The sequence below is a fragment of the Pogona vitticeps genome, chromosome 5 (genome assembly GCF_051106095.1).
Source record: "Pogona vitticeps strain Pit_001003342236 chromosome 5, PviZW2.1, whole genome shotgun sequence".
NCBI classification, from domain to species: Eukaryota; Metazoa; Chordata; class Lepidosauria; order Squamata; family Agamidae; genus Pogona; species Pogona vitticeps.
This window is the reverse complement of record NC_135787.1, coordinates 171,702,126-171,726,716: the sequence shown is the minus strand read 5'-3', so window position 1 is coordinate 171,726,716 and position 24,591 is coordinate 171,702,126. Positions and strand designations below refer to the sequence as shown.

Here is a 24,591-nt window from a genome sequence, read left to right as displayed (position 1 = left end):
TGGTGCTTGTACTTTAAACCTATCTTTTAAGCACCTAAGCCTCAGTGTTCAAATTTCGAGTCACACGTAATATTGCTTCCAATGCAAGATCTCTTTTGTGCACAATAAGAAGCGATCACATTACCTTCTGAGCATATAAGAGCTGATTGTATGTAGCTATTGTTGCTCCTTCATCTGCGCAGGTCTGATTTGCTTGCTGGAAAGTCAACTTGTACTGTCCTTTTGGAGAACGAACATGAAAAACGCCTACAGTAAGATCTGCAAGGACAAAAGAGCAACCATTTTTAGAAGTGACCTGGTGATTCATAGAAAGTTGGGAGGAAGGAATGATTTTAAATGAAGTCACCATGAGACAGAGGCTGTTGTCTCAGATAGCGGGTGCGGAGAGATAGCAACAAGGTGCTGCAAGGAGAGCTGTGTACTATATTGGCCTGTCCTGGGCCTTTTAGGCTAGGCTAGTGGCTGCAGTGAAGGACACTGTTCTATTTCTGGTTCTCAAAGCAAACAAACAAACAATTCAACTATGCGAATCCAAGCTGTTCTGCAGAGACTGGGAGGGGGCATCAGTTTTTTCCTTATCTCAGGCAGCAAACCAGTTGCTGAAGATGTGATGAAACATTTTCACTGTTTTTGATGACACACAGATTCTGTAAATATTTTATGAATATTTTTTATCTTGGATCAGGTAGCATATAGATGGCCACCTGTTGCTTCACAATCTGGAAGGAACAGTAGAAGTAATCAGATCGGGCCCCTTATGGTTTCCTCAGTCATGTTTTCAAGAGTTAACAAGGTGATACTCTGGTACTTTACTGCAAGGAGCGAGTTGTACAACCTGCAACCTATATGTGCCCCCTATGGACCAAGTTCAGTCCTTGAGTGCTTAGCCCAGCTAAGACCCCTCATACTAGAATTTTTCCAAATTAAAGTCTTTCTTGCCCTCACCAAGACCTCTGATAACATCTAGTGGGCACAGGAAGCAATCTTGCCTCCTCCTGAGCTGTCTTAGTCTGAGGGGAGCTCTAAGTGACCAAAGTAATTTAGAACAGTGTAGAGCTGCCACAATTTTTTGAAAAATCTGCATACAAGGCTGAAATCGCACATCCCTTCCTTTTTTGCTCTTCATAATCACTATAACTGTGCATCTGTTTCTGAAGTACTGACCTTGGAAATGAAGATCAGCACAGTTAGCGTCAGCATGGCATTGCCCGTTGTTCTGCGAACATCTGTCCACAGGTAGCTTTTCCACCTCACAGTTAATTCCATCACCAATATAGTTATCATGGCATTCACACTTACGCTTATCCTAGAAAGAAAATTTTCAGTACAGCTAAATGGACAAAGTACAGAAGCATGCCAATATTGAGATGCATTTCATAACATTCAGAATAACATCCATTTAAAGTCTGTCTGTCAGGCTTCAAGTTCTCACGACTAACAGGAAGCCCTAATAATGTGACTAGGTAGCAGCCATAGTCTCCTTCTGAAAGTCTAGGTCACAAGAGGATAAATGTGCAACAATCCAAAGGAAATAATTATTATTCAGGGTACCATTACGATGTACATGTGTGCCCATAGCAGTTTTATAAAATGAAACTGGTCTACAGTATTTCACTTTAATGTGTGTCAGTGAATAACTGACTGACTGACTGACTGAATAAATCAATCAATAAATATGCATATGGGGTCTAAGTAAGTTAAGGAAGAGATCTTATATGGAAGGTATGTATATTCTAGGAATTAACATAAATGTTATTCTACCGGGTCAAGAAAACTTTGCAAATGAGTACATGGACTATTGTATACCTGCTACCTCTGTTGACTGTGGTCTAAATAACAGCATAAGGAACTTACTGTGATGGTGACTAAACAATGTTTTGCACACTAAGGCATTTTGGAAATTGGAACTGAGCATGTCAATCATATTATTCATTTTTAGTCAGAACAAATGTCAAGGCTTACATTCATATGGATAAATATAAAGTTTTAATGTTTACCAGGATCACACATAACTACCAAATAAATGATCACTCAATTGAGCATTCACATGGATTGTATTTAAAAGGTAGCAAAAAATTTCAGCATTTCCATTTCCTGCAGAACACACACAAACACAATTTCAATCACACACACACACACACACTTTCAATCCAGAATGCTATAATTTTCTATTACAGCTGCCCAGCAGAAGGAGATACTTGTAACATATTTTTCAAGATAAATGTGTAAGACACCCTGTAAACCAGATGTGGGGCATCTTTGATCTGCCACATGCTGCTAGATTTCAACTCCCATCAGCCAAAGCCATTATGGCTACTAATGAGACATCATGAACATTAGGAAGATAGAAACAAGGGGAGCAGCCTTATATTGAGGACACTGGGTCATAAAGCCCAGTATTGTCAACTCGGGCTGGGAGCATCTCTCTGGGGTTTAAAGCAAAGTTCATTTCTCTGTCTGGTGATCTGGTATTAATTACTGTTCTAGCCAGCTGCCAACTAGGTCTAACCCTGCTACACTTCCAAAATCAGGGGAGACTAGTTGTGTTACATTGTGGTAGTTTAATTCAACAACACCCAGATGGCCAAAGGTTCCCCAGACATGTTGTAGATCAAATGTATTAAAAGGTGTGGCTCAAGTACTTTAGTAAAATAAGAAGTATGTGGGCTGTGCAGCCTGAATAGCTGGTGAAAATGGCCAAGAAGGTCGGTTTTCCAATGCATCTTTGTTTTCCCCCTGCTCTCTCTCAGTTATGTAGCATCTGTTCACTTACAAGTGAGGATAGATGCCATTGGAATAACATCCTCCATATATCCTCCAGGGAACTGGTGTCTAAGTAGTGAAAAACACAACACTTACAGGCCCTGTCATTGTACAGGTAGCATGTTCATCACATCCACCATTGAGTCCATCAGCACAAGGGTTGACAGCAATGCAGGCGTGGCCATCTCCTGTGTACCCTTTCTGACATGTGCAATTGATCTTCACACCTGTTTGTATACATTTTGCATTCTTATGACAGCCACCATTGTTTTTCTTACAAAGGTTCTCAGCTGCAAAGGAAAAACAAAAATCCCACAAAGAAACAATATGATTACTGAAAGGTTTCATATCTTTAAATATAATGTAATGAAAATGAGACTTAGTGGTCATTATGCAGAACATAAGCACATGGGGTTGGTCTTCTGCAGCTATTCCACATTGCATATTTATTGTACAATGCTGTCTTTTTCTGTTGGGGCTTTATCTCAGTGGGCTGGGGTGCATGGCTGCAGAGCCAAGGGCCAGAATGTTCAATCCCTACTGTGCCATCTAGGAAAGAGTCAAATCCTGATGGAGTTCCATGGCTTGCCACCTGTGTGGCTTTGGGCAAGATATATAGTTCCAGAGTACTATGAAAAGGAGGGTCATATTGACCAGATAGGCGGGGTATAAATGAATGAATGAATGAATGAATGAATGAATGAATGAATGAATGAATATCCATGCCCGTTTGGTGTCTAGATAACTTGTCTATAATGTGCTTAATAAATAGTACATTTACTATTACTATTTCTTTCTTTCTTCCTTTCTTTCTTTCAATGATCTATATGCCACCTTTCTCCCCATAGGGAGACTTTGGTAGATAAAAACTGTGTGAGGTAGTTTAATTATTTTTTTAAAAAATTATAGTGATATGTTATTGGTCCATAACAAAATTAAATACTTCTGAAAATGCCTTTTAAAACACTGAAAGTGTTGGTGATACCTCCGAGGTGTAGATGTAGAAGACTCGACCAGTCAATAGTGCAAATATTTTTAGCAATACAAAATGCTACTGACAGTTTGATCCAAAATAATACTAATAATGGAATGAGGTGGGCAGTTCTGACAGCTGGGTTTTCTGCCCCTGGAGACAAAAACAAATGACCAGTCTGCATTCCACCTTAGTTTAGTTCTCTCTTGTCTTGCATACAACTCTGCCCTTCCTGTGCTTTAGATTCCCCACCAGTACTACTTGACAAGCTTTGGAATAGGAGCGCTTTAGTGATTACATTCTTCATTAAGCTAAAGGCCAGAACTGAAAGGTCAAAGCTAAAATGGATAGCTGGACTTAGCTCAATTGGCTGTGTTCATTATCACATCAGTGTTCTGAGGCACTGCTACAAAACATTGCAAAACATTACAAAGCCTCATCCAAATCTGACCCAGAGGTGTCTGAAAGTGACGGAAGGCTTTCATCCCATGTCTTGCTTGAATATTGCTGTACTATATAAAGATGCGCAAATGTGGCTCCCACTTCCCCTTTTGCACTTTATTAGATAAGGTATCTATAAGCAAAATCTGATGCTTTGACTTGTGGGTCCCTTTTGCATGATAAGTGCTGCTAATGTAAATCCACAGGTTCTGTTAATAATACTCAAGTCCAAAATGTGTACTGCCTTTGGGCAGAGTGTTTATAAACTTACACATAACTCCGTGTATTATTACATCATGAACTATCCAAATATCATGTAAGAACTATCCACTTAGAAAGTGCTGGATTTATGCACAGGTGAAAAAACTACAGTTGAGAACCTCAGCCTATGAAGAAGCTGACAGACAGACAGACAGACAGACAGACAGACAGACAGACAGACAGACAGACAGACAGATAGATAGATAGATAGATAGATAGATAGATAGATAGATAGATAGATAGATAGATAGATAGATAGATAGATAGATAGATAGATAGATAGATAGATAGATAGATACTATGTTTTCCTGAAAACAAGACAGGGTCTTATACAGTATTAATTTTTGCTCCAAAAATGCATTAGGGCTTATTTTCAGGGGATTTATATTTTTCATGTACAACAATCTATATTTATTCAAATACAGTCATGTCATCTTCTTCAGGTTGCTGCACATTGGTGGAGGATGGAGTTTCACTGAAATGGGGGCTTATTTTTGGGGTTGGGCTTATATTGAGAGCATCCTGAAAAATCATACTAGGGCTTATTTTCAGGTTAGGTCTTATTTTAGGGGAAACAGGGTAGCTTTTATTTATTTATTTAATTTTTCAGTTTAATGTTTAAATTCTATTTAAAACCTATTTAAATAGATACCAAAATTGCAAATTTTGCATAGCCATTAGAATAACACACATTTTGAGTAATGTTATGGGGCTTCTTGAAACTGACATGCCACATAGATTCAGTGTGTTTCTTCAGTTCTGGAAACAGATGAGTGTGTGAGTCTGCATATATCTTTCCCCTGTCTCCAAAGGTCTCTTCTTTGGAAGTTTATTTTGGATAGCTTTGAGTCCTACTCCTTAGCAAGCAAGTGCCTGAGCCAGCATGCTAGCCTGAAACTTGGGAGAGAGAAGTTCAAGATCTCACTAAACCAAGAAATGTATGGGGTGACCTTGAAGCAGTAACCCTCATTTAGCCTGACATAACTCACTAGGTCACTGTGAGGATATAGAGGGGAGAAGGAGAAAAGCTATGTGTCTCACCTTGAACTCAAGGTCAGATAAAAATATAAATACACTGAATGGATCAATGTGTATGAGAGAATGTTAAGGACTACAAATACAGTCCTTAAAATGCACTGGCAGTTTAAGGTAATTTACCTGTACATGTGATTCCATCTCCGCTATAATATGGCTTACATTGACAGGTATTATGTTCTTTGCACACTGCATTAACAGAACAGTTGGGCGAACACACTGGGACCGAAGCTGTCAAGAAAATTAAAATCAACAATGCACATTCAAGAATATCTAACCATTTCAACATTAAATAAACAAAATAAATACAAGTGTTTCTATTCTGTTCTCAGACATCAACTGGACTTCATTATCATGGGTAGAATAGTATTCTCCCACCCATCCAGGGGAGCAGGCAAGCTTGGTTGGTACAAGGCATGCTTTATGAGAGTCATAGACTTGTATTATTTAATGTGGAGGATCAAGTTTCTAACCTTCTGGTCCTCAATGAGCCTATGACCTGACCCAAATGAAACCTTATTTCATTTCATCAACTGGTGAGACCCATTCTTTCATCTGCCACAACATCTCCATCACACCTTGGAACATCATGCAGGTAAGGAAGGACCTAAAATCAGATTTCCCCCACTTTCCATTTCCTGTCTCCTTGCCACACTACTTGGCCAGTATCCTATTGTTGGTTTAAAGTTGAGTAGACCCATTAACTCAATGGGATTTAAATAAGCATTGTATTATCCTTCAGAAATTGATGGATTTCATCTATTCTTTGTTTGGATTAACAGTAGGATACTGGCCCTTCCTTTTAACATCTCACCTAATAAAGCTAAACTAAGCTGAAATGGGTGCACGTTTTTCTGTGCCTTTGCATACTTTTAGCACAGTTGTGATTGGCCTATAGAGGCATCACCTCCAAATGGACTTTGGCATTTATTCTGTGCCAACACAGATATAATTCCATTTATGAGTGAAATGTGTTCTGCATTCATACAGTCTTTTCCCCTTTCTTTAAGCTAAATATAACCTGACCAAGTTTGGTTTCACAGAGTCGTCCCGTCCATCCAGTTTCACAGAAACATTGTCCTGATCCAGAAATGCCTTCATCACACTGTCCATGCTCTGTGCACTCACAGGCTGAAATCCAAATATTGTTGAATTATTAGAATAATTAGAAGGAAGAGTTCTGTACAATTCAAAAGCTTACATACTATGCTATAAACCTTATTAGGGTTTTCAGAAAGACATCTTTCTGTGGCTCTTAAAAATTAGAAAGGAAGTTGAAACCCTTGAATATTAGGTATGTGAAGAAGATCTGTTCCTATAGGCCAGCAGAACTAAGCAGGTTATGTTACATAGGTTAACAATGTCTATTATAATCTGCCTGCTGCTACACATCTAAATTTAAGCTTACTTATACTGGGTTGAAACTGATTATTTATTCATTTCATTTCACTTCATTTCTGAGTTGCCTGTCAAGAGACCCAAGGCAGCCCACAGATGATGAAAACAGAACATTTTATTTAATACTATTTAATGTGAGGAACTATAGCTACTGCCTGTTTGAGGGCCAAAGTAGACATGTTAGCAACATGTTTTGGCTTGCATGGGGTAGGTGAATGGTTTTAGAAAACATGGTTGGTATGGTACCAACTGTAAGCTATCCTGGGGCCATGGTATGAGTCTAAATGAAGCATTAAAACTTTGTTCTGATCAAAATTCTAATTCTTTAGAATTCAGAGACGGACTGGGAAAGGAATTTCTGCAAGAATGTCAGAGGCTTCAAAGCAAAGAATACTATAGGAATACAGATAGCTTTACAAGTGGTTCTCACATTACCCTTTACAGTAGTTCTCACAAAAATCTGTTCCAAATGATTCATCTGATATACAAATAGGGAAAAGTGATAGAGAAAAAATTGCTTATTTATACATTACTATCCCACTCAACTTTAATTAACACTCATTAATCAACACTCAAGCAAAGGAATACAGTGGCGTCTCGCAAGACGATTGCCTCGCAGGACAATTAATCTGCAAGACGACTGGTTTTTGTAATCACTGTGGCGCTTCACAAGACAATGTTTTCTATGGACGATTTTCGCAAGACGACGATTTTTCCCCATTGGAACACATTAAATAGATTTCAATGCATTCCAATGGGGAACTGCATTTTGCAAGATGATGTTTTCTACGGATGATTTTCACAATATGATTTTTTCCCATTGGAATGCATTAATTAGATTGCAATTCATTCCAAAGGGAACTGTGTTATGCAAGACGATGTTTTCACAAGACGACGTTTTTCACGGAACAAATTAACATTGTCTTGCGAGGCACCACTGTATTTAGTTCTGCCTTCATCACTCATCACTTTACACACATGGAAAGTGACGGCATTGAAGTGACAACTTTTCATGCAATCAAAGTCATTCTTTCATAGAATCATAGAAAAGTGAAGTTGAAAGGAGCCTACAAGGTCATCAAGTCCAACCCCCTGCTCAGTGCAGGAATACAATCAAAGCATATCTGCCAGGTGATTATCTAAGTTTTTCTTGGATGCCTCCAGTGTTGGAGCACTCACCAACTCCCAAGGTAACTGATTCCACTGTCATACTGGTCTAACAGTGAGGAAGTTTTTCCTGATATTCAATCGAAATCTGGCTTCCTTTAACAAGCCCATTGTTGCATGTCCTGCACTCTGGGATGATCTAGAACAGATCTTGCCCTTCCTCTGTATGACAACCTTTCAAATATTTGAAAAGTGCTATCATATCACCCCCACAGTCTTCTTTTCTCAAGGCTAAACTTGCCTAGTTCTTTCAGCCTTTCCTCATCAGGTCTTCAGGGACTGAGCAAACCTTGATCTGTTAGCAAAGCTGCTGCATCATGTACTTGAAGACATCTCCTGGGATCATGAATGACTGAAGTAGAAGGTCTGATGTCACGTCAATGGGATGCAGGTCAGACATTTGGTATCCAGTAAAATATGCAAACTCTCACTGACAATGTGCTTACAGAAGGGCATTTATCTAATAGAATTACAAATACAAAAAACCAAACAAACATACACTTGCAATCCAAGCCATATCTTCCAGGCAGGCAGAGTTCACATGAAGTCCCATTGAAGCCACTATTACAAGTACATTGTCCTGTACCAGCATATCCTTCATCACAGGGACCATGGTTATTACATGGAGCTTCTGGTCCTCCTGGGCATGCTAGAAAGTAGTAAAAGGCAGTGAGTTAAGTCAGTTTCTACATGAACAGCTTCCAAGTTGGATATTTTATCACATTTCTTGGGCAAGGAACCCAAGGTCCACAGAAAGATCTGTTTTACGCACGTTGAACTACGGCAATAGTTTTCCTAGGCAGAAGATCCCTAGTAGCATCAAGCACTATCATGCATAGGTTAAGAAACTCAGGATCATAACATTAGTGCTCCAGTTCATGGTTTGGATCTCAGCCACCCATGTAATCTCCAAGATATTTCATTCCATTCCACCCACCTACCCACACCCAGTGAGAGGCACTCAGAGAAGGAATTAGCTATTTATATATAGGGTAAACCATATCTTTGAACTTCTACTAGGTCCTACAAGTAGGGAGGGCAGATTTTCTGTACCATTGTTGATTGTGTGGAAGGACAAAATCCAATAGGTGTGGCTTTTCAGTTAGCAGAAATTCCCCTTTCCACATAAACATGAAAGATACAGGACCCTTCTCCATTTCATGTGGCTACCCCCAGTTAATAGCAAAGTTACATTATGTGTCACATTTCAGGTTTCTGAAACATAACAAACCACTACAAAGCTGACTTACAAAAGGCCTTGATGGGAAGAGTAAAACACGAGCAATAACTTTCCATATAAAGAAAAAACTACCACGTGCCTCAATGATGTGACAATTGATTGTTATGCTAGCCTTTCTGAGGGTGAAATAGAAATTATGCAAGTGTCCTGAGATTAGCTCTCCAGTGTTAAAGTTCTTTTTAAAGCATGCTGTAAGGTATTCGCGAAGGCTTTCACGGCTGGGATCTAATGGTTGTTGTGGGTTTTTCGGGCTCTTTGGCCATGTTCTGAAGGTTGTTCTTCCTAACGTTTCACCAGTCTCTGTTGCCAGCATCTTCAGAGGACAGCACTCTGTGCTCTGGTGTAAGGATTTCATTTCTGCTTGTTTTAAAAAAAGATTTTCCCAAAATTTGCAAATTTTATCATATTGCAAAAAGAAAAATTAATAGTAAAAAAAAAAAAGGTTGAATGTGGTAGAAACGAAAACTCACAGATTTGCCCATACAGGCATAGGGCCTTCAGGGCCTAATTCTTAAAAATCTGAGTTTGAATCCCTGTGTATTCTACCATGTTAGTGATGAATTATGATTACCACATTGTTCCTCTGAGGCCTTCCGCATTTTTAACACATATGTACCAGGCAGTTATAACTAGGAATGTAAACCTTTGGTCTTGCAAGTGAGACTGAGAAATGTTGAAGTTTCATCCCTGCTAGAAGAGATCATGAGGGTTTTTTGCAATTCGGACTTTTTGTGTGCGGGAGTGTTTTTTCTTATAAGTTCAACTACTTTTCTGCCAATGCTGCTGCTAGTGAAAAAAACACTAATCTGTTTGCTCTTATGGAGGAGTGAAACATTTTGCAGCTGTGGCAAAATTTATTTTATTTTTTTGACATACTGCCCAAGTCCCAGGACATAACCTTTTTGGTCAAGGACTAGAAAATTATCCTTAGTGATAACCTGGTTCTTTCCATTCTGGGAATAGCTTTTGAATTTGGCCAGTAGAGGGCAAAAAACTGAACATTCATGTTGGTTTGCTTCTGATAATTTAAATTTTAAAGTAATTGAAAAGACTGAAAGAACTTCAAACATATTAGAAAGCGAAGTTGCTTTGTTTTTCTATTATTGCAGTTGAGATAACTCAATTTGACTGAAATGGTGGCCCCTGTTTTCTCTCTGAGCCATCTTCCGGCTCTGCATGTCATCCCTTCCCTGCTAGCCTTATTGATGCAAACATATATAGGAAATCCTTCCCCCAAAGCTTCTGAAATGTTTAAAAAAGCAGAAAGTCTTACCCTGACATTCATTCCCAAAATATCCCTTGCAGCACTGTGGCACCCTCACCACCATAGCACAAGCCTTCCGACAGCCTGACACGATCCTGCGGCTGATCACATAAGTACATCGCTGAATGTCCCCCTTTACAATTTTCACAACAAACAAAAAAAACACAATCAATTATCTTTTAAAAAATATTTAACATACACACATAACATACAGCTTAGGGATCCACACACAGTGCACTAATGTGCACAAAACACCCATAGGTGCTTGAGCATCATCTTCTCATCTTCCCTTATCTCCCTTTCCTCCCAAATTACTCAGAGCGGGATAAGGGGACAGAACAGTGGAGAAGGTGTATCTGGCTGTTTGTTGAAAAGAGTCCCGCTTTGTTCCTCACCACCTCGTGTGTAATCAAACAGAGCAACTTGCTTTTCTGAGCTCTCCTTTTTCATAAGATATTAGGCATAATATCTTATGATGGAGAGAGTGGAGAACAACTAACCTTTTATAATTAAAAGTGTAGTTGCAAACTCTTTATGAAAGAAACTGGAAAGATATCTGTAGTTGCAGAAAGATGCCTTACCAAGGCAGAACATTTTAACTTAATGTATTTTCCTGAGTGAGGAAAAAGAAGGAAGAAGGAAAAGCAAGAGACGATTACAAGTGGAAAGAGATATCACACAAAACTTATGCAAAATTAAATGAACGTGGAAGGAGAATCAGCTCACAGCCTGTGCCTTGAGTATGTGTGGGTGGGCAGATAGGTGCTTGTGGTTATCTCAGAAGGGTGGTCCATGGGCTTGGACCGTGGGTTGCTGATGGTGACAGAGAAATGAAAGTCCAGCTGGAAACCACTTTAAGTGCCAGTGGAGAAAAGCACTTTGCTCAGTATGCTGCAAACATATGGTACTGGATAAGTAGGGGACTGCAGGGCCAGCTCTACCATTAGGTAAAGTGAGGTTAAGAGCCTGAGGGAACGGTAGCAACACCCTGGCTGCTCCTTCTGGTGAAGACAGACCTGTGTATGTAATTGCCCTGGGTCCCCTGATACAGTTGTAGAAGATACTATGCCATCTCAAGTGCTAAAGTAAGATTCAATCTGACTTTGCACATGAATTGGAGAGTGAGTGCCATCTTGCTTCTGGTAGCTCTGACTACCTTTTTGGGAGTTCTAATAATTGGTCAAGTGTCAGCATGAAGCTCGCTTAGGTGCACCCTGTTCCTATTGCTGTGTCATGGTACTTGAAGGCAGAGATACATGAAGGTACAGATGAGAATTCCTATCGCCCTAAACTGCTTTCTAATGGTAGCCTTGTCAAACACCTCAGAGCACAAATAGAGAAAATAAAACAATTATATGTAGAAAAATGCCATTTCTAAAAAATCAGTCAAAGTCTGATTCCAAAAGGTGATTACAATTCATGAAAACACAATAGTTGGGCTTTATATCTCTATCTGTCCCTCATTAAACATAAAATAATAAAGAGTGGTTTCAGACCAGGCTTCTATCATGCCTTTGTCTTGCCTCATCTATTGACTTTTACAGATGCTTCAGACGTCATTGTTCTCCACTTATGAACTTATCTTGTTTTTCCATTGCTTCTTCCATTATTTTCCTTATTGTGGAAAAGCTGTCAGGGAGGGAAAATTGGAATCGCTACAAGGTGGCTTTTAATAGCTGGCATGAGGCATGCTCAGAAAAATCTTCTGGCACCTTAAGCACTAAGAGATTAATTACAGCATAAACTTTCATGTACTGGAATGTACTTTATCAAATGGTCAAATGTTTGCACATGCTGGCCATTTGGAAACTTGCTTTGCTTTATACTGTTTGGTTACAGTTTCAGTGCTTCTCTGAATTTTTCCTTGTTATAAAGTATTATTTAATGTTGAATCAGAAGTATAGAATTATAATTACCACCACTTTACTCCCAGTTGGACACTGAAAATTTCTGTAGCAGCTAATGCATTCCCCCTGTAGAGGAAAACAGTTACATGTTTTAAATGAAAAGTCATTGTGTAGGATATGTACAGACATGCACAAGATTGGTGTGTACACCTATTAAACACAATTGAACGAATTCAATTGGGACCTGGGGTGATCTAACTTCAATAGGATGACCAGGAGTTATACCTGAATTGGCATGAAAGGGTTTTGTTGGGTTTCACATATGATCCAATGCTGAAACAGGGGCTCTGCATGTACAAGATTCTATTATATATTTAGGAGACCCATATATATTTTCTACCATTGACACCTGTAGATGCGCTTGATCAATGTGGCACTCAGAAAAGTAACAAGATTACACAAAAGGACTGACCGGTAAATCAGAAGTGATGAAAGTGTCACAACGGCCCCCAAACACTGGATCTGTTAACATGCAGTCAATTCCATAAGCAACACCACTATTGAATTCCAGATGCCTTTGTACTATCTTGCATCTCCTTTCATTGAGAAACAATTCACCCTGAAAGAGAAAGTTATGTGCAGTTACATTCATTTCAGCTCACTTTCCAGAGTATGTAAAAATAAAAGATTTGGTTGTTGGCTGTTGCTTCTTTTTTAATTAACAAGTATACAGACTAATAAACTACCCAAAGACAATATTTCTCATGTCATATTTGAATATTTCTTCTGGCATCAATATTACATAACATATATATATATATCACTGAAAATATACCTATTGTGTTACATTTACATTTTAGACTAATTTAGAATGCTGCCACCTAACTGTGAAGAGGCATATGCTGTCTCATTTGTAAAATAGCTGCCCTATTTTGGGCTCTGTCCTGGTTTTGAAATGTACAAAACATTTTATAAACATGTCATTTTGTTATACCTTTAATTAAAAATTACAGAGCAATTTGTGCAAATAATACCAGTTTGTTCATCTTACTTTACACAAATATTCTGTCTATCTTATTTTACTCAAATAACCTTGGTTGTATATTCAAATATCTTTTCTTTCACTTGTCTCAGACTCAGGAATGAGATCAAGTTTTAAATCCAGCATTCTCCATCAGAGAGAGTATGTTCTTGTGTGTTAAAATATTATTTTCTCCTTCAGTACAGACACACTCTGTAGAAAATACTTAAGATGTGTCTTGCATACTGTGGAAAGTATCTTTCCAAACTTAAACATTTAGCATACACTCCTGGTGCTTTCTATATGGGTTGTCATTCCTATCATTTTCACCCAACAATAGGTTACTCAAAGTATATTCGTTTGTTGGTTGTTGTAGATGTTTTGGGCTGTTTGGCCATGTTCTTAATATTGGTTTGTGCTTCTTGCACTAGGCTGTTATACTTGGAATTAAAATGCTGTGATCTGAAATTGTCCCTGTCTTTGAACCTGTTTAGGATGCTGTAATAGTTCTGGAATAATCACAAGGACATTAAACATTAGCCAACTTAAAGATGTAAAATACTCACAATGTTTGTATCATCATCACCACACTTCACACTGAGATCAGAACCTTGAAGTGTCTTCAGTGAATCAGAGTTAGGAAGAGCATAGGCAAAAATCTGTAGAAGACAACAGGGAAAAGGACATGTAGAGATATGGGTGGAAATGAGTGGTGAGGGAAAGAGAAGGAGGAAGAGGAAAGGGAAAAGAAGGTTTCTAAGTTAGAGAATATGAAGGTTCCCACACTTCTGTTTTATCAATAATCTAGAAATATTGATCTAAAAATTCCCACCTTAGCACTCCCAATAATATGGAATTTCAAGTATTGTAGCAGTTTCTCCTTGTCTGACATTTTAAACAGTAAATCTTGCTTATCTTTTGGGAGACCTCTAATCACCTTGTCCCCAGGCCAAAACAAAGTGACTGGTTGATGAAGTGGGTCATTAATAAGACTAATCAGTCCTGAACTCTGAAATACAATAGAATAGAAAATAAATTAATTTTTTCTTTTAAGGTTATACAAATTCTATCTTATCTACAAAGAGCTGTTGAGTATAGAGGAGAAGGGATAAGTATATCCCTTTTGGGTAAACATTTCAGCTGTAGCTATAAAATAAGAGCACAAACCAATTTAAGTAAAATTGTGGACCTAACCTGTTAGAAAACCATATGGTCTTACCTCTATCAAGTTGTAGAACATAATGTATCCATTTTTGGCTGCAATCGTTTTGAGATTTTCCTAGGAAAATAAATTATTTGCTAAATGTATTTGTCTGCCTATGACATAGAACAGAAATGTGTTTTCAGAAAATAACATACTGGCTGCCTACATGCTATAAAAATGGTTGTATGATTGTCGCTTTCAGAAATGTATCAGACAAGTGTGTCTGTATCACTGAAGCCTGCTTAATAATTCTTCTAAGTCCTGTGACTATGAGCTAGAAGCTGTGGAAACTAAAATATATGTACAGTACTCTGCAGTCCACCAGTGTATTCATAATGGGGTCAAGTAAAAGGGAAGACAATTTTATCCCAAGGGGCTTGAAAGGGGCTTTACCCTGATGGCTGGATGAAACATCCTGTCTTCATCAGACCATTGCTCACTCATACTTCTAATTAGTTGATCATCCCAATAAAATGTCTCCTCACCTTTACAGGAGTTGGTTGTCCAGGTGGGAAATCTTGAATCCTCTGTGGGATCAGGACTTTGTCTATGATATGTATTACTCCATTTGTACAGATTATATCACTAGTTACAATCTTAGCTTTGCCATTCAAAAAAACTGAATTCTGTAAGCATAAATGCACAAAACAAGGCAACACATATTTTCATGGTCACAGGATCCTTTAATATGATAATATAGAACAAATTAAACAAACCTGCACCTGGTGTGGCAGCAGGAGACAGAAAGCACACCTCCCTTTCAACAGAGTAAACAATAAACATAAGCATGTGTATTTAGAATAAGAGTAAAAGTGCATAGGTTTATAGCCTTAGTAATTCAAACAGAATCAAAAGAATTGCATCTTCGAGTAAAGACAGTCACAATGAACAGTTCCTTAAAGGAGCATATAGAAAAGGTTGCACAAATCTCAAACACAAGAGAAGGCACTGGGATGAATTTTCAGCCAAGGCCTCAAAGGGCCAGTCTCTGAAATGTCAATAGTAGTGTCACTGCTGGCATGTGACTTCATAACAGAGGTTAGGGTTAGGGTTGTTTTTTGGATTGACAACGTCATTGAATCTGCCAGCCACTGGCCATCTTGGCTGGGGGGCTCAAGCAAGCTGTCAAACCAAAAAAGTGCAGGGTTCCGCGCCCCCCCCCATTCAGCTGGACACAAAATGTGCAGTTGGAAACTGATAGACATGCATTTAGATAAATTGAGAAAAAATAGGTTACACACATCTGTTTATTAAGAATTCAAACCAGTTCTATTCTGACAATCTTTCCTTTAATCCCATTTATGTCAGCCACTACTACATAGTATGTTACTATATTTACCCTTTCTGAGAAGACAAATGAAAATCTATTAGTTTACCTGTGCAAATGTGATTGTCAGTTGTTCCCCATGGAGAGTGGTGACAGTTTTATCTGATGTGAGATCATTATAGAGAAGTCCTGTGCAGGATACCATATGGTAACGAAGAATCTGGGGCATGATCCCTTTGGAAAACCAGTCATTAACCTTGGAAGACAAGTCAGAAAATATAACAGGAAAGTTGGAGATGAGTGTAAGACAGTGTTTCTGAACCTTGAGTCCCCAGATGTTCTTAGACTATAACTCCCCAAAATCCTAGCCAGCACAGCTTGTGGTAAAGGCTTCTGGGAATTTTAGTCCAAGAACATTAGGGGACCCCAGGTTGGCAACCACTCTATAATAAAATAAAATATACCACTCTTAAAATTTGTCTTTACTTGGGAGGTAACTACCCTGTTTCCCCAAAAATAAGATCTAACCTGAAAATAAGCCCTAATATGCTTTTCAGGATGCCCGTAGTATAAGCCCTACCCCCAAAATAAGCCCTAGTTAAGTGAAACCTTGCCCTCCACCATGGTACAGCATTGTGCATCAACCAGAAGACGACATCACTGTAAAATAAAACATCCCCTGAAAATAAGCCCTAATGCATTTTTGGAGCAAAAAATTAATATAAGACCCTGTCTTATTTTGGGGGAAACACGGTATTTACTCCTGTCAGAGTTTAGGGCTGCATCCTTACTAGTCTTTCATGACTTTGGATGCCATTCTGAATAGGTAACTCAACTCAGGGTTGGCAGATCTTGCACGAGAAACTGGCTGTCAGTTTTGAATCTGGAGGCAGACACAGCATGTCCGTCAGTGTGGTACAGTTATTACCAATCCTGAATTACAACTGTGAAAATTAAGATTCAAATCCTCACATAGGGCCTGTCCAGACTAGCCATTCTGGGTGTTGGGTGGATAGGGGTACAAAGAGTCTTTTGAGATTGGGAGAAGGAGTATTGTGCCATACAACAAATTCTTCTGACCGTTGGAATGAATTGCTGTTGTTCAACTGAGTGACTATTTGGTGAATTCAACAAGAATTTCTGTAAATCTCTCATGTTATTACTTTGTTTCAAATTTGATATGGCATCATTCTCTATTTATTGTTTAAGACCTTACTCTTTAAATGGACTGTTATTGGGCCACTGTTGTTATTTTTGGGTTATGTGAACTGAAATTAGCTGACTGAAGGTATAGCAATCTGGTCTCCTCCTCTCCCCCCACCCCATCTCTGGATGTACTGCAGGTTAAGGATTTGCTACCTTCTGTAGGATTGCCTCTTTGCCTCTATTTACACCCTGTGCCATATTTCCAAAGAAAGTTAATGTTGAAAAGACTCTGTGCTCCAGTAGGAAGCTAAACACAGCACACCTGTCCCTGGGGAAATTTGGAACAGGTAGCAAGATAATCCACAGCAGTAAGGTTCCTTTCTTACTTTTAATTCAGCTAGAAATGCTTCTCTGCTTGGTGCAAAAACAGTGAAAGGACCACTTCCTGCAATATCTCTGACAGCAGCATCCTACAACAAAGGAATGAGAAATATTAACACTGATTTCAGTCAACGCCATTTCCAGGCAATGGTAGTGATCACCATGCTAATTTGCCAAACTGTACATACAGCTGAACAGCCACCAAGAGAAATCAAGAGTTGGTAAGGCATAAAATACAGTCTTCTTACCATTAAATATCCATTAAACCGTGTAGTGTTGACATTCCTTGCCAGCTCCTGCAATAATAGCAAGAACAATAGTAAGAGCAATAAGAAATTATGGAAATCATAATTGTAACCCTTGTAGAAAGATTAACCACATAGGCTGGCGAAGGTCTAAAATATGCACAGGAATGGGTGTATCCTTGGGGAAGAATATGGTAATTTCAAATGCAATGGGGTTGTTCCAATCAGTCGAAAAGGACTACATTGTATGGAGTGAGATACAACAGCAGCCGCCCAGATGTTCTTGCCCTTTGGAGAACAATTTATTGTTTCTAGAGTACCCCTTCTTCTGCCTAGGAGATTCTTTCCTGTTCTTCTCCTTGAAGAGATCTCGACTCTTAAGCTTTTTGGCAATGAAGGCATAGCAGCTGCAGAAATAAAAAGGAGGAAGTGCCTGACACCCCTTTCTTCCCACACCAGTAAAAATGTCCTTGGATGAGGAGACGGTTTCCCACTAAACATGAAAGGGGGAGGAGATTTTCAGATGAGGGGAAAGGATGTGCTGCTTGACCTTTTTTCTGTCAGCGAGGAATACGTTGTGTGTAATTATTTTCCATGTGGAATTCTGGCTATGCTTGTTGCATCAATGAGAAAACTACCCTGTTTCTCCGAAAATAAGACCTAACCTGAAAATAAGCCCTAGTATGATTTTTTGGGATGCTCGTAATATAAGCCCTACCCCCAAAATAAGCCCTAGTTAAGTGAAACCCCGCCCTCGACCATGGTGCAGCCTTTTGTAGCAACCAGAAGATTACATGACTGTAAAATAAAACATCCCCTGAAAATAAGCTCTAATGCATTTTTTGGAGCAAAAATTAATATAAGACCCTGTCTTATTTTTGGGGAAACACAGCAGCCAGGGCAAGAGACTGTTGTTTTTTAAAGTCCTTAGGTGAGGAGAGGGTTTCCTGTTTCACAGGAATAGGTAGGTGAGGAAGGAAAGGAGAGACCTCCCACTTAGCATGTATCTTTGCAGATTGTTCTCCCCTCTCATCATTTTGGTATAATCTGAATTTATGCTGCCTATCCAATAAACAATGAATAATAATTTAAAAAAGAGTTTCACCATGAAGATGCTGCCTCTGCAAGTAAATCCATCTCCAATATAATTGGGTTTACAGGTGCAGGTCCTGTCTGACTGGTTAGTATCATTGCAGTATGCATTTTCTCCACAGCCACCATTATTCTGTTAAGAAGAAATGAGTATTAAAAAGGAAGAACACCCCCCCCACACACACACATCTGCATTGTAGAGACCTTGGCTGGTTTGAAAGAGTAAATTAACAGGGGCAGAAGATGGCCAAAGTGAAGGAGTTCTATGCTTTACTTTTTTCACTGGGATGTGGCTCCCCTTCTTGCTCATTTAGCTTCTACTGGCATACAAAAGAAGGATCAAACACTGCAGTATTAGCTCCCTTTGCTCTCACAGAAAGAGCCCCTACAGTGCTAGAGTGAGCAAGCAAGTGAAGAGTACTCGAGAGACAACAATGAAGCCTAGAGTGGTGCCCTCCGCTCGACTACAGGAAGCCGTGACAGCAGTTATAGCCAACTGGTTGCTTTTGTCTAGAAAAATCAGTTTTAAGAGGTCACCTGTGTGAATTGCACTTGTACCAACTCATGAACCCACATTCTAGCTCAAATGTTTATATTTAAGAACACACAGAGAGACACCCTTTATACAGGGATATTTTTAACAGAATTTAATTGCTAAAGCCCATGAAGCAAAAGAAAATAATGTTGTGTGGGTAACCAAAATGAGAGGCAAAAGTCAGTATTTTTGGAAATAGTGCCATAATATCTTCTTGTCAAGATCTGGATTTGGAAAATTGGAAAAGGGAATTGGATCCTTTAAGATTTCACATGAAGTTATTCCTGAGAGGGATTAGCAGTGTTATAACCAGATGGCATGTAGCACAACAGTAATACAAGCTGTAAAGACATGTGGCAAAACTATTTTAACAAGCAAATAATAACCTGGTGAAATGAAGCTTTCATACAATGTCAATGAAGAACATGTTCCTGACTCTTATTCGATAATTGGAAAAGTCACTTTTGGTACTACAATTTCCAGAATCTCTCAGCCAGGGGATTATGTGATTTATTGTCCAAAGAAGTAATTTGTCTTACTCTTATAGCTGCAGTTTGGAATTCAAGGAGCTCAGCCATTCAACTGAACAAAAAGCTCCCATCCATCTTTGGTTATGTCTGCAACAAAGCTGTTTTTTAAGAGTTCTTTCAATATTTCCTTCATTGGCTTTTGTGTATTTGTAGTCCAAATAGGCAACGACAACACAGAATCAAAAGGGACCAAATCAATTTCAGAAGATGAAATGAAGGCAGCTGATCTGGGATGCATTGTCCCTGCTTGTTGCTTGCAAAGGTTTTTATTCATATATTGATGTTGTAATTTGCTTTTCAAGCAGAAAGGACATTACAGCATAAAAAGAGTCCTGATGGGTCAGATTAAAAGTGTAATGAATGAAACATTATGTTTCTACTGCAGCACCTAGATGCTTATGGACAGCCTACAAGCAGGACAGGAACACTCTACCAAGACTGCCCTCTGTCAACTGATATTCTGAATCCAGAAATTACATGTACCTTTTGGCAGCTTTTGATTGCTTTATTTTCCATAAAATTGGCTATTTCACTTTTGAAGCCACCCAGGTTGGTAGAGATGACTTGTCAACAAAAAGAAATTCCCAGTATAATGGCATACACGTTGTATAAACTAAAGAAATGATTACTTTTGTTTTTCCTGAACCTTCGAAGATTCAGTTTTATGAGATGATACTGGGTTTTAGTATTATGAACAAGGGAGAAATCTGTCATTTTGTCCACACCATGCATCATTTCATTAAACTGTTCTGTGCAAATTGTAGGCAGATGGATGGGGAAAGAGAAAAAAATGGCCCTTCTTTAAATATCAACTGTTTGATACACTCCTGGTGTATCACTAGCTACTTCCCTTCAGGCAAGTAAAAATACAGTCAAAATGCAGACATGGAACATGAGCTGTGAGGAAGAAAAAGCAAGCCAAGACTTTGGAGAGAAAACCCCAGCACACAGAAGATAGTCAACTGTCTTCTTGTTCTCTAAACCTCTCCAATGTAAAGCATGTCCTTTTGTAGTAGAAATTTGTACATACGAATCTCACCACATTGTGCCAGGACCTGGAAAATGTACTTTTTCAGACTATAACTTCTGGATCCATCAGCTATTATGGGCTGGGGAATTCCAGGAGCTGCATCATAAAACGTAACATTTCCCTGTTCTGTGTTGGACACAGTAAGTAAGCATCTTTGGAATGGGGCTCAACCATTCCACAAAAATCTTTAGACCTGGATATCTTTCACCCAAATCCCTGCTCTACAGCCTGCAGCTAGACAATGGGGGATGAAGTGTATCAGGCAAATTCTGGTGAGCCCTAGCTCTTACTAATTTCACAGCAAATTCAACAGATTGATTGCACATCTGCTCAGAGACAGTATACAAGTAAATGGGAATCAAACACAATACTCATAGGTCAGTTTCACATTTGTCTACACCAGATATCTGTTCAGATATGCTTTGATTGTACCAATGGATAACTATTTGAGGTCAGGAAATGTATATTCTATATTGTATCTCTCCATCAAAAACCAAACTGTTGCAAATGTACTCACAATTGAACATGGATTGATGTAAGAGCATGTTTTACCATCCCCAGAGTATCCTTGAAAACAGTTACACGCTGCCTGCCAGAATAAAGAAATGTGCCACATCAAAGTACGTAATAAGAACTTCTTAAACTTTTAATATATTTCATTCCATTTTAATGTAAAGAAAATGAATATAACACAGAACAACCCTAGTCTATATTTAATCCACACCTGTTTTGTAACTTTCCTTTTCCACGTTCAGATCACATAACCTACTATATTGTTCAGGTTTTTTTCCTAGTTCCTTTAGCATTATCAGAATGGCCTTATAATGGTTTCCTTTAAAGGAAAAGGTAGATAACCCTTCCTTAAGGATACATTAATGGGCTATTCACCTCATTAACATACCTACTGGAACGTTACCTACCTTTATAAGGCCCATTCCAAAGAAATCCAGTTTAGCAATGGATGAGATTGACAACTATAGGTCTCCTACCTATGTTCCATTCCTGGGCAAGTTGACTAAAAAGGTGGTGGCTGGCCAGTTGCAGGCATTCTTGTAGGAAATGGATAGTCTAGATCCATTTCAATCAGAGTTCAGGCTATGCCATGGGACAAAAATGGCATTGGTTGCCCTGCAAGGTGATCTTCTGAGAGAGGCAGACAAGGGAGCATAATCCTGCTGATCTTTCTGTGGCCTTTCATACCATTGTATCCTTCTGTTAGACATATTACATTACTGCTCCCATTTTCTCTTCTTCTAACCAACCACTGATTTAGTTTTAGAGCTGAGATTGTACAAACTACTTTATCATATTGAAGTTCTTTTTTTTAAAAAAATGCTGCAATAACAACCTTTCAGGTTATATTTTCATTTGTCGCTCCAGTCGTATCACTCGCTTGGAATGCAAATAAAGACCTGGTTACCCAGGCAACTTACTTTTATTCAGGCCATGAAGTTATAAGTTAGAATCTTCAAAAACATGAGCTGTGAGCCTTTTTTTTAAAAAATGTACCATTTTGGACTTCATAATATAATATTCCTTTTCTTCCCTGTCTTTGAACTTAGTGGGGAAACATACTACAAAAAGATACTATATCTTCAAGTGATAATCAAATAATTCAGTAGAAAACCTATATATATGCTCAAAGCACTTCACATATTTTAAGAATGATCAGAGCTCAGGATGGATGTTTCTTCCTTTTTAAATTAGATCCCAGAAAATCATCAATGGGAGCCAAAACATTTGTGTAGTAACTCAGTGGGGCAGACCTATACTTAAAATTAAAGAAGGGCAAAGGGTACCTCTAAGCATGTGCTCTGCCACCATATTTGCTTTCATTACCAAACCTGAGCTCTCAGCTTTCTTGCACCAATTCCTGTATCCCCACCCACCTTGTTTCACCAGCCTACCAGGAAGAAGCCAAAAACATATTTATGTAACTTTATGCCGAGGAAGCTGTTGATGTCATCAGCTTGTGCCACTAGCATTTATTTTAAATAAATCCTATCTCCGCCCGTTTTAGGTTCCAAAGTTCCTTTTTGCCCTGGGGAAGCCTTTGGGAGCTTCAGGCTGGGGAGGGAGGGAGAATCGCCACAAGCAGTCCCAATCCCAGCAGCAGCAATTCAGCAGTAATTTTTGGTGATTAAAGATTCCCCCCCCCTCGAGGCTGCCAAAGACTTCCACAAGGCAGCTCTAGAGCGCCTCCGAAATGGATGGGGGATAGGAAGCATTTAAGTAATTTAAAATACATTTTAGCAGTACAAGCTGATGACATAATCAGTTTCTACTGCATAAAGTTAAATGAATAACATTTCAGACACTGGTTATTATTGTTGTTATTCTTATTGCTGGAAGTCAGAAAGCCTTGGTGATCTACTGCAAGTCACTCAGAGATCTACCAGTAATTCCTGATATATCTTTTCCCCTGTAGCCTGACTTACATTATTTCAGTAATCCTTGCCAGGATGTTCAACATTATTATCTCCATGTACAAATGAGTTCCTGAGGAACAGGTTTCCCAGAGCCTCTCAGTGGCTTTGCTACTGAACTACGAGATGACTTCCCAAATGTTGCAATTAAAACAAGATATGGCAAAGGACATCTCCTCCCACAAGTTAATGGCATAGCATTTATCAGTGTGTATCATCCCATTTCAATCCCCGACATTTCTAGCTGAAGCTGGAGGAATATGACAATAGAAGATGGTGAGAAAGAAAGCAGCCCTAGATCCTGGCCAAAAGATCTGGCCACAGACGGAAAAGACTGTGATAGGCTTAAGGACCCACAGATTTTTGGATGGATCCCCCACAATATATCAGCTGGCTTGGTCAGTGACAATGATGGCTGGAAGTTTCTGGAAATTTCAGTCAAAAAAAGTAACTTTATTATGCTCTGAAAGAGTTGATGTTTAAGGCAGCATCCTTTAATCACAGATCACATAGCTAATATGTTATAATTTTACAGCATTTTGTTTGTTTGTTTGATTTTTATACTGCCCCACTAGTGCAAAGCACTATTCTAGGTGTTTAGCAATCAGTAAATTAGACAATAAAACAAGAAATGAACAGTAACAAAATAAAATAAAGCACATCAAATCAACTAAAGCAATAAAAGACCAGTGTGCCACTACACAAGCCCATAATAGGGCGGGCAGGGCAAAGGTAAATTCATGCAAGGTTCCCCTTGAGCTCTGTAAAATGCAACATTTTGAGCAATATTTTAAATGTAGGCAGAGAACGGGCCAGGTACAGCTTGACCAGGAGTTGGTTGTAAAGACCTGGTGCCACAACCAAGAAGGCCCAGCTTCTGGTAGATGTTTTCTTGGCCTCCCTTGGTGTGGCAGCAATTTATTGTTTACAAGTGTTCTGTAAGCCACATTGGGTCCCAGTTCTGGTAAAAAGGCAGCATATAAATGAAATAATCACTCGTTCTAGCCAGGAAGGGTGGCTGAGGGGCCTAACACCGAGGGAGGGCCAGAGAGAAAGAACAAGAAACCGACCTTCTCGGCAGTGGCCCCTCGATTTTGGAACAGATTGCCCCCGGAGATCTGTCTCCCTCGCTCGGTGTTTTTAAAAGCAAACTTAAGACCTGGCTCTTTGGGCATACTTTCCCTCCTGTCACCACTTGAATATTTTTATTTTTCCCCCATCTTGAACCATATTACTATTGTTGTTTTTTTATTTTACTATATTGTTTTTATTCTATTTTTTATTGTTAGCCGCCCAGAGTAGACTTCGGTCTAGATGGGTGGGGT

At 39.0% G+C, this 24,591-nt stretch overlaps 1 protein-coding gene across 1 annotated transcript in view; it reads right to left on the bottom strand.

Moving 5' to 3' along the window:
• The window catches only part of STAB2 (stabilin 2), a 101,487-nt gene that overhangs the window by 11,305 nt on the left and 65,591 nt on the right, over nt 1-24,591 (bottom strand). Inside the window, exons 44-61 of the mRNA XM_020804396.3 lie at nt 21,358-21,429; nt 18,759-18,878; nt 17,657-17,704; nt 17,414-17,497; nt 15,991-16,137; nt 15,100-15,240; nt 14,630-14,689; nt 14,243-14,419; nt 13,977-14,069; nt 12,862-13,008; nt 12,459-12,515; nt 10,552-10,675; nt 8,538-8,687; nt 6,500-6,604; nt 5,597-5,704; nt 2,860-3,053; nt 1,165-1,306; nt 125-258 (exon numbers count right to left, since the gene is read on the bottom strand). Coding sequence (XP_020660055.3) covers nt 125-258; nt 1,165-1,306; nt 2,860-3,053; nt 5,597-5,704; nt 6,500-6,604; nt 8,538-8,687; nt 10,552-10,675; nt 12,459-12,515; nt 12,862-13,008; nt 13,977-14,069; nt 14,243-14,419; nt 14,630-14,689; nt 15,100-15,240; nt 15,991-16,137; nt 17,414-17,497; nt 17,657-17,704; nt 18,759-18,878; nt 21,358-21,429 — 2,103 coding nt within the window. The remainder of the gene's footprint in view (nt 1-124; nt 259-1,164; nt 1,307-2,859; nt 3,054-5,596; nt 5,705-6,499; nt 6,605-8,537; nt 8,688-10,551; nt 10,676-12,458; nt 12,516-12,861; nt 13,009-13,976; nt 14,070-14,242; nt 14,420-14,629; nt 14,690-15,099; nt 15,241-15,990; nt 16,138-17,413; nt 17,498-17,656; nt 17,705-18,758; nt 18,879-21,357; nt 21,430-24,591) is intronic.